At 35.7% G+C, this 14475-nt stretch overlaps 1 protein-coding gene across 1 annotated transcript; it reads right to left on the reverse strand.

Moving 5' to 3' along the window:
• LOC109830151 (F-box protein SKIP16) lies at positions 5662 to 11478 on the reverse strand. The gene is made up of 5 exons (XM_020397318.1): positions 11213 to 11478; positions 9573 to 10292; positions 6620 to 6838; positions 6016 to 6122; positions 5662 to 5892 (listed from the first exon to the last, which is right to left on the reverse strand). The coding sequence occupies exons 1-5, from the start codon at positions 11429 to 11431 to the stop codon at positions 5814 to 5816; spliced, it is 1344 nt and encodes a 447-aa protein (XP_020252907.1). The 5' UTR covers positions 11432 to 11478; the 3' UTR covers positions 5662 to 5813.

A 14475-nucleotide genomic window follows, 5' to 3' on the forward strand; every position in this document is an offset into this window, starting at 1 on the left:
TCTATATAGAAAATAATATCTATCTCGATGTAGAAGGTATTGGTTCGTATAGGTTGGACCTTAGGGACAAGGTTCTTGTCCTTAAAGATGTGTTCTATGAACCAGGAATTTGGCGCAATCTGATCTCTGTTTCCAGCTTGATGAAGAAAGGACTGGAGATTAGGTTCTACAATAACCGAGTTTCTATAGGCAAAAATAATAAAGTGTATGCTATGGACAAATATGTGCCCGAGCATGAATTATGTATTCTTCCAGTAGTTATAATAATTGTGATAATAAATTTTGAATTTGAACTACTTGTCCTGATATATTTCTGAGTCTGAATTATGGCATTCTAGACTAGGACATGTTAGTATTTTAAAAATAAAAAATTTATCAGAATGAACTTACTTCCTGCACTATCTAATGTCCAATTGCCACAATATGAACATTGTTTAATTGGTAAAATGAGTAGAAAACCTTTTATCGGCGGACAAAGAGCCAAAGAACTTTTAGAGTTGATACACTCGGATATTTGTGGTCTCCTAAGTATCAAAACTCATAGTAATAAAGAATATTTTATTAATTCTATAGATGATTATTCCAAATTTGCACACGTTTATCTTATATCTAGAAAATTAAAAGCTATTGACTGTTTTAAGAGATATAAGACAGAAGTTGAAACCAACTTAGAATAAAAATTAAAATTTTGAGGACTGATAGAGGTGAGGAATATAACTCTAAAGAATTTGAAAGTTATTGTATTCAGCATGGAATTAACAGGCGTACAACAATGTCATATATGTCACAACAGAATGGTGTTGCTGAAAAAAAGAATAAAACATTGTTGAATGTAGATGCATGTTGTCTCATTCTGGTCTCTTCAAAAAACTTTTGGAGAGAAGCATTGCTAATTGTAAATTATATTTTAAATAGAATTCCCACCAAATTAGTTGTGTCTACACCTTATGAATTATGGTATGGGAGGAAATCTAATCTGAGTCATCTCAGGAAGTGGGGATATATAGCCCATGTTCTCATTTCATATCAACTTAGAGATAAGTTAGATTTTAGAACAATAAAGTGTAGATTCATGGGGTATTCAGAAAAGCTAAAAGGTTATAAGTTCTATAATAAAAAAAATGGATCATTGAAAGTAGAGATGCTACATTTCTAGAAAACCTAGAGGAAGAGGAACAAGTTCGAGAGGAAACAGAACCTCTAACTGTAATAGATGATGATTATTACGGTGTTATTCCCACTAATGACCCTGATATTGTGAATAAACCTAACATTGAAAATGATAAAATACCTATGGAAAATAATGTACCTCATCAATCGGTTGTAGGCAACAAAAGACCAAGAACATAACCTTCATGGATGGATGATTACTATTTATATTCATGTGAGCCATCCTGTTTCTCAGTAGATACAAATATAGAAGAACAAGATCCCTAAATCTTCTCTGATGTGATGAAATCATATGAATGAATTTTATTGCTAGAATCCATGAGAGAAGAACTTGATTCTATAGAGAAGAATAAGGTATGGGAGTTATATGATCTACCGGAAAATAGAAAAGTCATAAGATGCAAATGGGTACTTAAAAAGAAATATCGTGGTGATGGATCTATTGATAAATTCAAAGCACGATTGCTTGCCAAGGATTATAACCAGAAGGATGGAATAGATTTTCAGGAGACATATTCTCCTGTAGCTAAATTTGCATCAATTAGAATTATTTTGGCTATTGTTGCATATCTTGATTTGGAGTTATTCCAAATGGATGTTAAAACTGTATTCCTTAATAGAGAGTTGAAGAAAGTGATATATATACAACAACCTGAAGGTTTTCAAGTAAAAGGACATAAACATAAAGTTTATAAATTAATAAAATCTCTATACGGTTTAAAACAGTCTTCTAGACAATGGTATCTCAAATTTCATGATGCAGTGAGAGCAAATTTATTATATTATCCTTATGTGTGAATGATATATTGCTTGCTGGAAATGACATAGAAATGTTGAATAAAATCAAGACATATCTCAGCGAAAAGTTTGAGATGAAAGACATGGGAGATGCATCATATATTCTTAAAATTTAAATAATTCGAGATAGAAAGTCTAGAATGCTAAGTTTAAACCAAGAAAAATATTTAAGATCAGTTCTTAAAAAGTTCAGAATGGAGAATTCCAATCTGACGCCAATATCGTTGGTCATGGGAAAGAGATTATGTAAAGAGCAAAACCCTAGAGAGGGGCAAAATCCATTAAATGTTCCTTATGCTCAAGCAACTGGAAGCTTGATGTATGCAATATTGTGCACCAGACCTGATATAGCTTATGCTGTAAATTTAGTCAGTCGATATCAAAGTAATCCAGGACCAGCACATTAGGAAGCTATTAAAAGGATTATGAAGTATATCAAAGGTACATTGACTCATAGATTAGTTTTTCAAGCCAATTTGCTTGATCTCCTCGGTTACTCTGATGCTGATTTCGAAGGTGATCGATAAAGATGATGGAAAGTCCACTTCGAGACACTTGTTCATCTTTGGAGGAGGAGCTATTTCTTGGAGTAGCAAGAAATAAGAGTGTGTTGCTAGATACAACTTACAAGCAAGAAGCTGAATATATAGATTGCAGTATGGAAACTACACATGATGTCTGGATAAGACGGTTTTTGATTGATCTAGATCTCAATTTGTTAAAAGGACATATTGATATTTATTGTGATGATCAAGCAGCAATTAGCTTAATCAATAGTGGTACGAATAGCTCCAAAGAAAAACATATTGAGATCCAGTATCACTATATTCGAGATATTGTAGAAAAAAAAATTAAAGTGACTTATATCCCTACTATAGATATGATTGTTGATCCATTGACAAAAGGAATATCAGCAGAATCTTTTATCAAACATGTAAGTTTGATGGGACTTACGAATAAATAGGTCCAAGTAAAATTTCATAAATAATAAAATAAGAGTTACTCTCTATGAATAGTTGGAGTAATGGTAAGAAGAAACATCTGATCTCACTGATTATGGGAGGCGTGTCACTTGGTTAATTTGGTCATTTAGGAGATGCTATCTTGATTTGGTCTTGTGTGACCAAATTAACTATTCTCAGTTGAGAGAATAGTAGGAAAGTGGGGTTGTTGAGAGAAAATTTCTTAGAGTCAGCTTTTGAGGGGTGAAGATGATGGGCTTGGCCTCTATAAAAGGTAGAGTGTTCTCCTTGAGAAAACAACACAGAAATAACCCCCCCATCCATTACCGAAGCCTCTCAAAGAAATCCATCATTCTTTCCCTCTTCTCTGTACCCAATCATATAAACCCTGTTCAAATCTTGAAGCATGAATCACAACTCACATGAGTAATGACAGCGTGAATACTCCTCCTAGCTTTTTTCATTGAAGAGTACTGATAATAAGATTTAGGCTTAATTGCACTTAACTGTCCTATAGTTTCCCCTGTTTTGTATTTATATACCCTCATTTATTTTAGCGGCATTTATATATCCTAAAGTTCTTAAAACTTGCACTTATATATAATGACAATTTCTTCCGGTATTTTTATACCCTAATGTTTTTAAAACTTACAGGTATATATTCTTTCTTTTATTTTTTGGCGGTATCATAGTTTAAGAAGTAGGTTGTTCAAGAAATTCGTTGGGAATCTTTTTTTCCCCACTTTCCACTTCCATTTTACATTTTATAAATCCACTTCCCTTTCCCTAAAAAGAATGCAACTCGTCCATTTTTTTTAAAGCAATAATGCAATAGCAAGTTGCTGATTAATAGTAAATTCTTTAAGGGATAAGGCTATCTTGATGTGCTACGTATCTTGAAAATCCCTGTTAATTAATGTTTGGCAACCCAGAGCAGCACTTAAAAAGGCTTGCTTTGAAGCTCAAACCGTCAAATCCAAAACAAATGGCAAACCCATGCTAGCTTCAACTAGCCCCGCTCCTCCTCCATTCCAAAGGCTTTTACGTATACGTCACGTTCATCATCACTGAATCCAGCAAATAAACCATACTCACATCTCAAGGCTCAGTATATAACACACATGACCATATCGTGCTGCTGGTGATATTCGTGATGAGGCTCAATAGCTCGTCAGAGATACCGAACGTTAGTTTTCTTATATACAATCGGCTTATGGATTTTGCTCTGCAGGAGGTCGCCGATCGAGGAGCTGAACATCCCCGTACGTATTGGTGTTTCATTCGGTGAGCGCTTGTGGTTTTAGCGTGACTCGATCTTCACCTGGAGGAGCTCGTTCAGAGAGGCTACACGTACGCCTTCAAAAGGTTATCAGAAGTCTGCTATTAATGGTATCCAAGATTCAAGTAATATCGATTCAGATTAAGTTAGCTAGCTAGAAAACATGCTTATGTCGACGTTTCCGAAGTTTCATGCAATCCATAACTCCTCATATCCCTTTGATACATTTACAGAAACATGGCAATTCAAACGTTGGTGCAGATGAGAGCTATCTAATTAACAAACGGGCGTCTGGATACAATAATTGGCTGGATACCAGGAACGAAAGAAGCTAGTGCGTCTCAGAGATCCCTTCTTTGAAGAATCCAACTTTTTTTTTTGGGTTAATGGTAGTATAAAGATGAGAAAGACCCCAGTAGTACGAAGATTCACTATATGTTTTGCTAGAACAGTCTTTGACGTAGGAGCTTCAACAAGCTTTGCCTCTCTCCTAGACGTTCCAAAGCATATGAATCGTTGACTTGGACGCTCGCATTCAAATATTTCCACAAGAAAATAAGTGACGCGGGTTTTTCTTAATAACAAAAGATCTGACAATTTTCTATTATATTTTAGAAAGTTTTTTTGATTTTTTAAGAAACCCGTTTAAGATTTTATTTGAGTAGGGTAGGCTGTAACCGCAATTGCGACTTAATAAGGGCTATAGTCTTCCAAATTGCAAGTATTGCAACCATTTTTCAAGGTAAATCACATGTTGCAGTTTTAAGGGAAATGCATCACGCCTGCAACTATTGAATTGCAATAAAACAAACACTTATAACTGATAAAAATAAAAATGATTCGATCGTATGCAAACTGTAGTTGCGACCAGTCCAATTACAGGCTACCAAACAGGCCCCGTGGTCTCCCTCGAACTGTTAACAAGCTTGAATCTGTTTGATCATTGCAGTCATTCCGTACGCCCCAACCACCTTGAAAACTTGTTAAACAGCACCCTGATGATACATTTAACACTTCGAACTTATTGGCAAGTAAATGCGGAGATGCAAGCCTTTTTACCTTTCATAATTTGATTGAAAGACCTGATGTAGAGTTCATGCACCAATGTTTCACCAAAAACTTCCTTGAGAACTAAAAAATGAGCTAATTCGGAATAGCTCAACTTTCCCGTATCACCATTCAACTCCGAGGGTCCTAAGATGGAATTCTCAAGAACACTATGTGACTCCTAAAACACTAATCCTCTGCTACACTCAAGCAACAAGTCTGCCTACTTGAATTCGCTCATTTCTAATAAAACGTTCACAAGCAGTACGTCTCACGATAGTAAGCCTTGCCCAGAAATCACGCCCAATACTATATGCACAAGGATTCATAAACTGAGCATCGTAGCTCCAGAATGCTAGCACTATTCGAAATACACACAGCAGCATCATGACCACCATGCATTGCTTAAGCAAACCCCTCATCCATTCGATTTTCAAACCAAACAAGAGTTTTTGAACCATAATCTACTGAACATTTTCCATACCTAGCTAGTTTCAATTTGCTGATTATTATAACCACATGATATATACACACTGGGTTTGGCACTTATCCAGCTATCAAAAGATATACCCAGGTTCCTCCAGTGGAAAAGGTGCCACTTTAACATCAAACTGTCTTCCTTCAGGCTTTCTCAACCTGAACCATTATAGAAATACTCAGCATCAAAACAAGCAATTAGCATATATAAATATAATGAAAACTTTTGCATATTAGACATGCCAATAGCTTTGCCAGACAGTGTTATGATTGTCTGAATACCTGCCAGGTACAAAGGTGAAAGAGCCTTCAACAGACCCAGGAGCCGCTGGTAATGGTGTGCAACTTTCATACACAAACTCTTCTTCATTCGGAAGAAGGAGAGGGTACTGCAAACATAATTTGATGATAAGATTAGAGTATCTCAAATATCAACTTTAGCTTAAGAAGCAATGAAGCTTTAACAACATCCAGACTTGGCAGGCTAATGGGCTTCTCATAGAAACACATGATGAAATAAAGCTTTCCAAAAGAACTATAAAGTCTGGTCGCCATGGGACAGGTTTTAAGTAGAGTGATTTTCTAGAAAATATTGACTTTAACTTCTGTGACAAGGGGGAAAACAAGAGAGGTTTCATGAGAAAATTGACCAGACTTAGGAAAACAACAGAGGTTTCATGAGGAAAATTGACCAGACTTATGACCACTCAAACTGAACAAATTTTTATGACAGCAGAACTCTGTGTACTGGAGCCTAGTGTCAACTGAGAAAATAATAAGATATAGAGACACAATAATAACATTAAGGTCTGCAACAAACAACAAAGAAAATCTCTTAACAGTCTGTTGGCAAAGAGAGGATAAATAAAAACATGGTAAGTCTTACCTCTCCAATGACAGCTTCTCCACTGACGTCTGAAACGACAACATCTTTGGATCGGATGATCCAATGTCTTGAGTAAAGCTGACAAGATGAGTAGTATGTACCATCCAATATACATCCATCAGGAAGTAGAGACAAGCGTACGGAGTAAGAATAATAATACTTTTCTTCCCCTCCATTCAGATCAGACATTTCAGGCACAAACACAGCTGAAGCACGGACCTAAAAACTCAAGCACAGAAAATACACCACTGTTAACATGATAAAACTTTATAACGCGCTATAGGATCTCAAGATCACGTTAAACAACAGATCTACTTCTATATTCCAGTTGCGCTTCTATTAGGAAGCTATGCCGTTGTCAAACACGGTATTCCATGCATACTGTCAGGACAATTCCCTTATCCAACATATATTTCTGTGATGTGTTTTAGATTCAGGACATAATAAACTTATCAGACGCTTTTCCAAGATGCAATTCACTTCGGTGTACTGTTTTTATCTCCAAGTTTCATGATCACTACGTTTCAAAAATATACTATAGTAAAAAAAAATATTTCCAGCACAAAGCTTAAGAAACTATTCATCTATTAACAAAAAAAGAAACAATCAATAGCCACTCTAACATGTTCAGCCAAAATTTTTAAAAGGATGGATTCTGCCAAATTCTTAAAAAGAAAGTACAAATTTTTAAAAAGAAAGTATTCTGCATTTATAAACGACTACCTTAGTTTGTTTCTCACAGTGGTGGTATAAAACTTTTTCCCCATGCATTAGGTATCTTATCTTCACATAAAATAACATGTGTTTTTCTTCAAACAACTGATGCCTTTATATACATTTTGAAACTTCGTGGTCCCTCAAATTTTAGGCTATTTTGGGATGCGCAGCATCCAAAGCTTTAGTGAATATTATATATTTTGGTGGTGGGTATAGCTAGCTAGGTACACCCTATCATGATTAGAACTAGTTCCAAATGCATATAGAGTTGACACATTAAAAAATGTAATTATGAATCTCTTTACCAAATTGTATACCTGCACCATTGCAATACTACAAATAAACTATTTAACATTGAAACAATTTCCACCTTATTTAACCACGCATCAAGTAACCAAAAAAGAAAGAAAGAAAAGAAATCAACAACAACATTCTAAAATTTCCTTAAAAAATTAGTTTAATTGCTGACAGCGTGTGTAGTAGATTACATCAAATGCATTTTCAAATTAACATATTAAATTCGTGTTGAGCATGAGAATATTAGAATTCCGGATAGATATAAAAGTAGCCCAGATCATATACAGACACATGTGTGCATGCTGCACAGAATATTTAAAAGCAAAGTCTTCTGTGTATACTCAAAATAAGGGTAAATAATTCTCAATAATGTCATATCTTTCATTTTGATCTCACATCTAAGTTAGTATATGAATAGAAATCGAATGGTCTCAAATCTTACTTATCCATAAAGTGGAAGCAGAAGCACACTACTTTTAGATGTAGAAAAAAAAAGACACCCTTTGATGCATGTGAGCAAGTTTTGATAATTCAATTATGTTCCAATATAAACTCAATCCCACCACATATTCAACTTTAAAACCTTTGGAAGGACGCATTTCGACATTGCACAAGATGCTTTGTCTCATTCTCCTTAATGTTGTTTGCTAGATCTACAGATACAAATTGCTGTAAAATACCACGCTTCCAGATGCTGCCAAAATTTTATTCAACGGAAAGGTTGCAAGTGTGCAAAAGAACTTTTAAGGAAGGCAAGCTTCTTGTCATCTTTTAATGTAGGTGACCTGAAACATCAAAAGTTTGGACAAATGCTTTATTGTTGTTGTTTTTCTTAACACGCAAGGACAGTGTTCCTTAAGTTTTGCTACATGAATTTCACTATGAACTTGCTACACCATAAGCTATCTGTGAGCTATTATTGTGTCAGGACACATCTTAGCAGCTTATTATGAAACAGTTTTATTGCTTTTCTTCTCGGTAGTTATAACATAAATCAAAGCATCACAAAATATCATGAGTTACGATGTTTCGATGCAACAAAAAAATTTATTTAATTGAAAGTTCCGAAGATCCAAGCACAAAAGAACACTTACAGAAAAAAAAACTTAACTCTTTCTCAATAACGTACAAATTTTTTTTTTAAAGAAAATATAGTTCTTCTTCTTAGTACATTCTACTTTCTCACCCCTGTCGGTATGTTGTACACAACTAGTTTTTTCTAGTTGAGGCATAATGCTCCTGATTCACCTCAAGACAATCCAACTCAGTGCATAACAAATTTCTTTTTGTAAAATAACATCTTTAAGGAAATAAATAACTCTTTGTTAAACCGATAATACAAACAATAACAATTCATTGGTTCTTAATGAAAAGAATCAATATATATTAACATTATAAACTAGGATTTCAGAAATCAAGTTCAAATAAGTCATAAAAATGACAGCTCGTATCCAAAATCGATCGGCAAAAGGCTCTAAGTAGCAGCATCAGTAGGTGCCAAAAACTATATTAAGGTTTGGGAGAAAATTTTATACTATGTAAAGAATACAAGAAAAGAGCAACATTTAAGGCGAAGGAAGCTTCTAGACAAGTATGCCAACTTCCAACAACAAAGATTCTTTTGTTACCTTTAGTTTTCTTTCATATATTTAGCTCAGGTTGTCATAAATAGAGTTCTAACACAATGACTATAGTTAAAATGGGCCACACTCTGAATAAAACAGCATTTCTATTGGATAGCCATCAAGCTAAATTCCAAAATGCAGTTATGAAAGATGCACTCCTACTCTCAACATAATTTTGTAAGATCGATGAAAATGATAGGAAGCATTCCCAACTCCATGCTAATGATCCAAACATGAAAAACTTACATGCTCATTCTTTGCTTCTTTTATTACGTGAAAATAAAAAATTTACTAGAACCTAAAGTTTCAAGTACCTGAACACCATTAGTGACTGCAACTGAACAGGCCGGAGGAGCTTCTGGGTATAAGCTTATAGTCCGCATTTTATGTAGCATCCGAGTTTTAATCATGCCGCCTTGCAAGCGTCTGCAATGCTCTTCCAACCACAACAACAATGCATCTTGGGACATATCATTGTTAACATCAGAAGTTTGCCTGAGTAGTGCTTGAGGTACACATGGTAACATCTCACCATCTGATAAAAGGTTCCTAGTGCCGACATAAAGTTGTTTATTGGTAGAATTGAGAAAAAACCACTTTTCATAATAGTAGGAAGCTGCAACTATAATGTATTTCGATCTAACAGAAAAGCCTATTTGCATTGCAACATCTTTAGTCTCTTCGATAATTTGGCTTAACGGCAATAGATGAACATTCACCACATGGTTATAGAACTCATAACCTCCTATAATGCCCAAAGGCGCGAGACGCTTGTGCTCAGCAGTGCTATGACAAATTGTATCCTGACCATCACAGAAGCGATAAAGAACTTTTGTTGCAGTAGGCAACCTTATACCTAGACTTTCTTCTGCGTTTCTTATTTCAACTTCAGAAGCACCTTTCCTCAAAGTTCCATTGGCTTCGGGAAAGTTAACAGCCATCCAGCTTTTGATTGCACTCCAAAGCTGCTTAACTCTTTTTACAATAGGCAAAGGATACATACCAAAAGATTTAATCCATACTTTGTATGCCACCTGCAAGATTGAATACATACAGACCTTAAGCTATTATACGCATCGGGAAACAAACAATTAATGCCAGAACATCAGAAAACCGTTAAGCCTCCGTGGCAGTTAACAGACTTCAAATAGAGATGTAAACTGTAGACACAACCTAATCAAACACTTCTCTCATATCTACTTGTCAAACTTAGTCACTGATCCAAAATCTGAAGTCCGAGTAAATAGGTCTTCATCCATGCGAGGTTCAAATATTTCAACGGCCAGACACAATACAATTCCAGTCTGCTTGCAACTTTATTCATCTCTTGATTGTCCTGGGTGAATGCTTTCCTCTACACACACTGTCCATTAAGTATGTACACATCCTAATAAACAAGGAAGGATAAAAAAGCAGGCTTTTTTGTACTCGCCAACTTAAACCTCCAATTTATATATTACTAACATTTCTTCAAGACAAACAAACAAGAAATCAGCTTCTTCCCAAATAAACCCCAGTTGTTTCGATCACCAAAAGAAAAGCAGGAAACAAAAAAGAGGGTAAATTGCAAATAACACCCTTTATCAAAAGAACGGTCGATTTTGCTAATTTTTCTTTCGAAATAGCTCGATTTTGCTAAAATTATTTCAAAAAAGGTCCGTTTTAATAATTTGTCCTTTAAATATTACTAACATCATTTCTTCAAGACAAACAAGAAATCAGCTTCTTTGCCAAATAAACCCCCATTTGTTTCGACCATCAAAACAAAAGCAGGATACAAAAAAGAGGGTGAATTGAAAAGAACAACCATTATAAAAAGAAATGAGTCTGGGGGTGTTAGCTGCAATTTGTCCGAAAGAGAGAATTGGAAACTTTTTCATCTCTTGATCTCAGAACTGGCTGCAATTAATTCTACAGAACTAAAAAAAAAAAAACAAGTAGAAACTGAGACTACCTTGAAAGAGGGGCAAGGGTTTCCCTCGGGATCGAGAGGGGAATCGAGGTCGAAGTCTCGAGCGCAGAAGATTCGCCAGAGATTCTCATCGCAGGCAGCTGCTTTGAGCTTCGTGCTGGCGCAGGCGATCGAGGCTGCGTTCTCCGGATCGAGCTTGGAGATGATCGTTTCGAGGATCAGATCGCCGAGTCCCTCGAGACCCATCGATTCTACTTCCATTTCTTCTTCCTCCTCTCTCTCTCTCTCTGTCTCTCTCTCTCTAGCTTTCTCTCCCCTCCCTCATTTTTTTTTTTCATTATTTAAAGGGGCCGGGGGAGGGTAGGACACGTGCGCCTCACGAGCTGAAACACTACCCTATTCTGTGTGGGCCCAGCAGTGAAAATGGGTTAAATTGTAATTTTATTTGCACCGACACTTGCATGAGATGCGCGATATGAAGGTACATATTAACAATAAAAACTTTTGTATTCTTCGTGTATTATACGTAATTACATGATATTATGTCGTACGAAGAAATTTCCAAAATAGTCCTAAACCAACTTTTTTTTTTAAATAAACTCTCTTTTATTTTTATTACAGAAACAGACTTACCTTCTGGTCACGTCAGCACCGTGACCAGAAAGTGAGTCTATTTTTTTAAATACATTCCTAATTAGTTGGGGTTGCCAGCTTCGACTAATTTGTAAGTTACAACTGAGGTCTAAATTAGTCGGGTTGGTAACCTCGACTAATTAGGAAGTTGTTTAAAAAAAATAGACTTACTTTCTGACCACGGTGCTGACGTGACCAGAAAGCGAGTCTGTTTTTGTAATAAAAACATAAAAAGGTCGATTTTTAGAAAAAATAATTTGATTTGGGGCTATTTTAAAAATTTCTTCTAAGTTGTATTGTATGCATTATAGAAACTATTACTCAATCATGTTCCTCGCCTCCTCCCTTTCTTCCTTCCCAAAATCCTCACCCTCACCTTCTCTTCTCCCTTGTTCTCCTCCCATGTTCCTCGCCTCAACCTCGCTATTCTCTCATCTCACTCTACCCCTCACCTTCCCTCCTCTACTTTCCTCTCTCTTCTCTCTATTCTCTCACTCCCTCTTCCCTTTCTTCCTTCCCAAAATCCTCATCCTCACCTTCTCCTCTCCCTTGTTCTCCATCCATGTTCCTCGCCTCAACCTCTCTCTATTCTCTCATCTTAGTCTACCCCTCACCTTCCCTCCTCTCCTTTCCTATCTCTTCTCTCTCCCCTCAAACATTAACTAAAAGTGGAGAAGGGAGTGGAGAAAAGGGAGGAGAGGAGAGAATAGAAGTGGAGGAATAAAGAAAGGTGAATGAGGGGAGAGAGGTTGAGAAGAAATACAGAGTTAGGCTTCTATGTAAATATTTTAACACTAGGGATAAGCTGTAAGTGTACTATATATATATATATATATATATATATATATATATATATTATATATATATAATATATTATATATATGTGAAAACTTGTGTCAACTTAAGTGGATAGGGAATAGTGTGTCCACCAAAGTTTTTAACACTCATTATTGCCTACGGATCCTTGTATTATTATAAAAAGGTATTATATATATATATATTATTATATATATATATATATTATATATTATATATATATATATAGTAGAGAGAGAGAGAGGAGAGAGAGAGAGAGAGAGCAAAACTTCTGTCAACTTAAGTGGACGTCCACTAAGTTTCTTATCCATTGATGATCACTTGATTGAGGCTACATTGTGGATGATCCGTTCCGTTCAACTTGATCTACGTATTCTAAAAACCCCAACACACCATTTGGGTGAACCCGTCGGTGATGACCCGTTCTCCACTCGTATCAATTTAACGGTTTCGGAGTGAATAGACTTTTACATGGCTCGACGGTAGGTCAAACCACAACGAGTTCACCCAAATTTGGTGTGTTGGGGTTTTAGAATATGTAGATCAAGTTGAACGGAACGGATCATCCACAATGTAGCTCAATCAAGTGATCATCAATGGATAAGAAACTTAGTGGACGGTCCACTTAAGTTGACAGAAGTTTTGCTCTATATATATATATATATATATATTAATATATATATATATATATATATAATATATATATTATATAATATATATATATATATATATATATATATATATATATAGAGAGAGAGAGAGAGAGAGAGAGATTAATGGGTATCCTTGTCATAGGAGGAGATTTCCTCCTTGACGCCTCTAAAATCACATGATTGAGCGACATTATGGATGATCCGCTCGTTGAACTTGATCTACATATTCTAAAATCCCAAAACACAATTTTGGGGTGAACCCGTCGTCGTTTGACCTCCATCGAGCCATGTGAAAAGTTCTATTCATTCAAAACCGTTAAAATTGATACGAGTGGATGAAGGGTCAAACGACGACGGGTTCACCCCAAACTTGATGTGTTGGAGTTTTAGAATATGTAGATCAAGTTCAACGCGAGCGGATCATCCACAATATCGCCTCAATCATGTGATTTTAGAGGCGTCAAGGAGGAAATCCCCTCCTATGACAAGGATACCCATTAATCTCATATATATATATTATATATTATATATATATATATATATATATATATATATATATTTTGTGTGTGTGTGTGTGTGTGTGTGTGAAAACTTGTGTCAACTTAAGTGGATAGGGATAGTGTGTCCACCAAAGTTTTTAACCAACACATATTGCCTAGGGATCCTTGTATTATATAAAATGATGTTTTATATTAATAAACGTGTGGTTAGGAACTTTGGTGGACATCAACTTAAGTTGATAGGAGTCTTGCTCTATATATATATATTGTATTATATATATATATATATATATATATGTATATATATATATATATATGTATATATATATATATATATAGAGAGAGAGAGGGAGAGGGGGAGGGAAAGGGGGGAGAAACGGGAGGTGAGCTGGCAGCGTAGGAAATTTCCTACGCTGCAAGTGCATGACATGTGAGCCCCCCTACTAGTCACATCGGTGTGAGGCTCACATGCCATACACTTGCAACATAGGAAATTTCCTACGCTGCCAACTCACCTCACGGAGCCTCGCAACAATTAATTCATGAACTCATATCCATTTTCTTCCATATAACAAGCATCAGCAAGCCAATAGACAGGAATTAATGAGACGTAAACCACAAAAGGGGGGAATAAGAATCGTCCAACAGCCACCTAATTATTTGCCATTTGAAAATTAGCTCAAAATCAAATCCATTTTATATG

Source organism: Asparagus officinalis, chromosome 2, assembly GCF_001876935.1.
Source record: "Asparagus officinalis chromosome 2, Aspof.V1, whole genome shotgun sequence".
Classification (NCBI taxonomy): Eukaryota; Viridiplantae; Streptophyta; class Magnoliopsida; order Asparagales; family Asparagaceae; genus Asparagus; species Asparagus officinalis.

Coding starts and splice junctions, on each gene's coding strand:
- LOC109830151 (XM_020397318.1), bottom strand. CDS start 11,431: ATGGAAGTAGAATCGATGGGTCTCGAGGGACTCGGCGATCTGATCCTC. Junction 10,293..11,212: donor ACCCTTGCCCCTCTTTCAAG/GTAGTCTCAGTT, acceptor TCAATCTTGCAG/GTGGCATACAAAGTATGGAT. Junction 5,893..6,015: donor TTCACCTTTGTACCTGGCAG/GTATTCAGACAA, acceptor ATAATGGTTCAG/GTTGAGAAAGCCTGAAGGAA.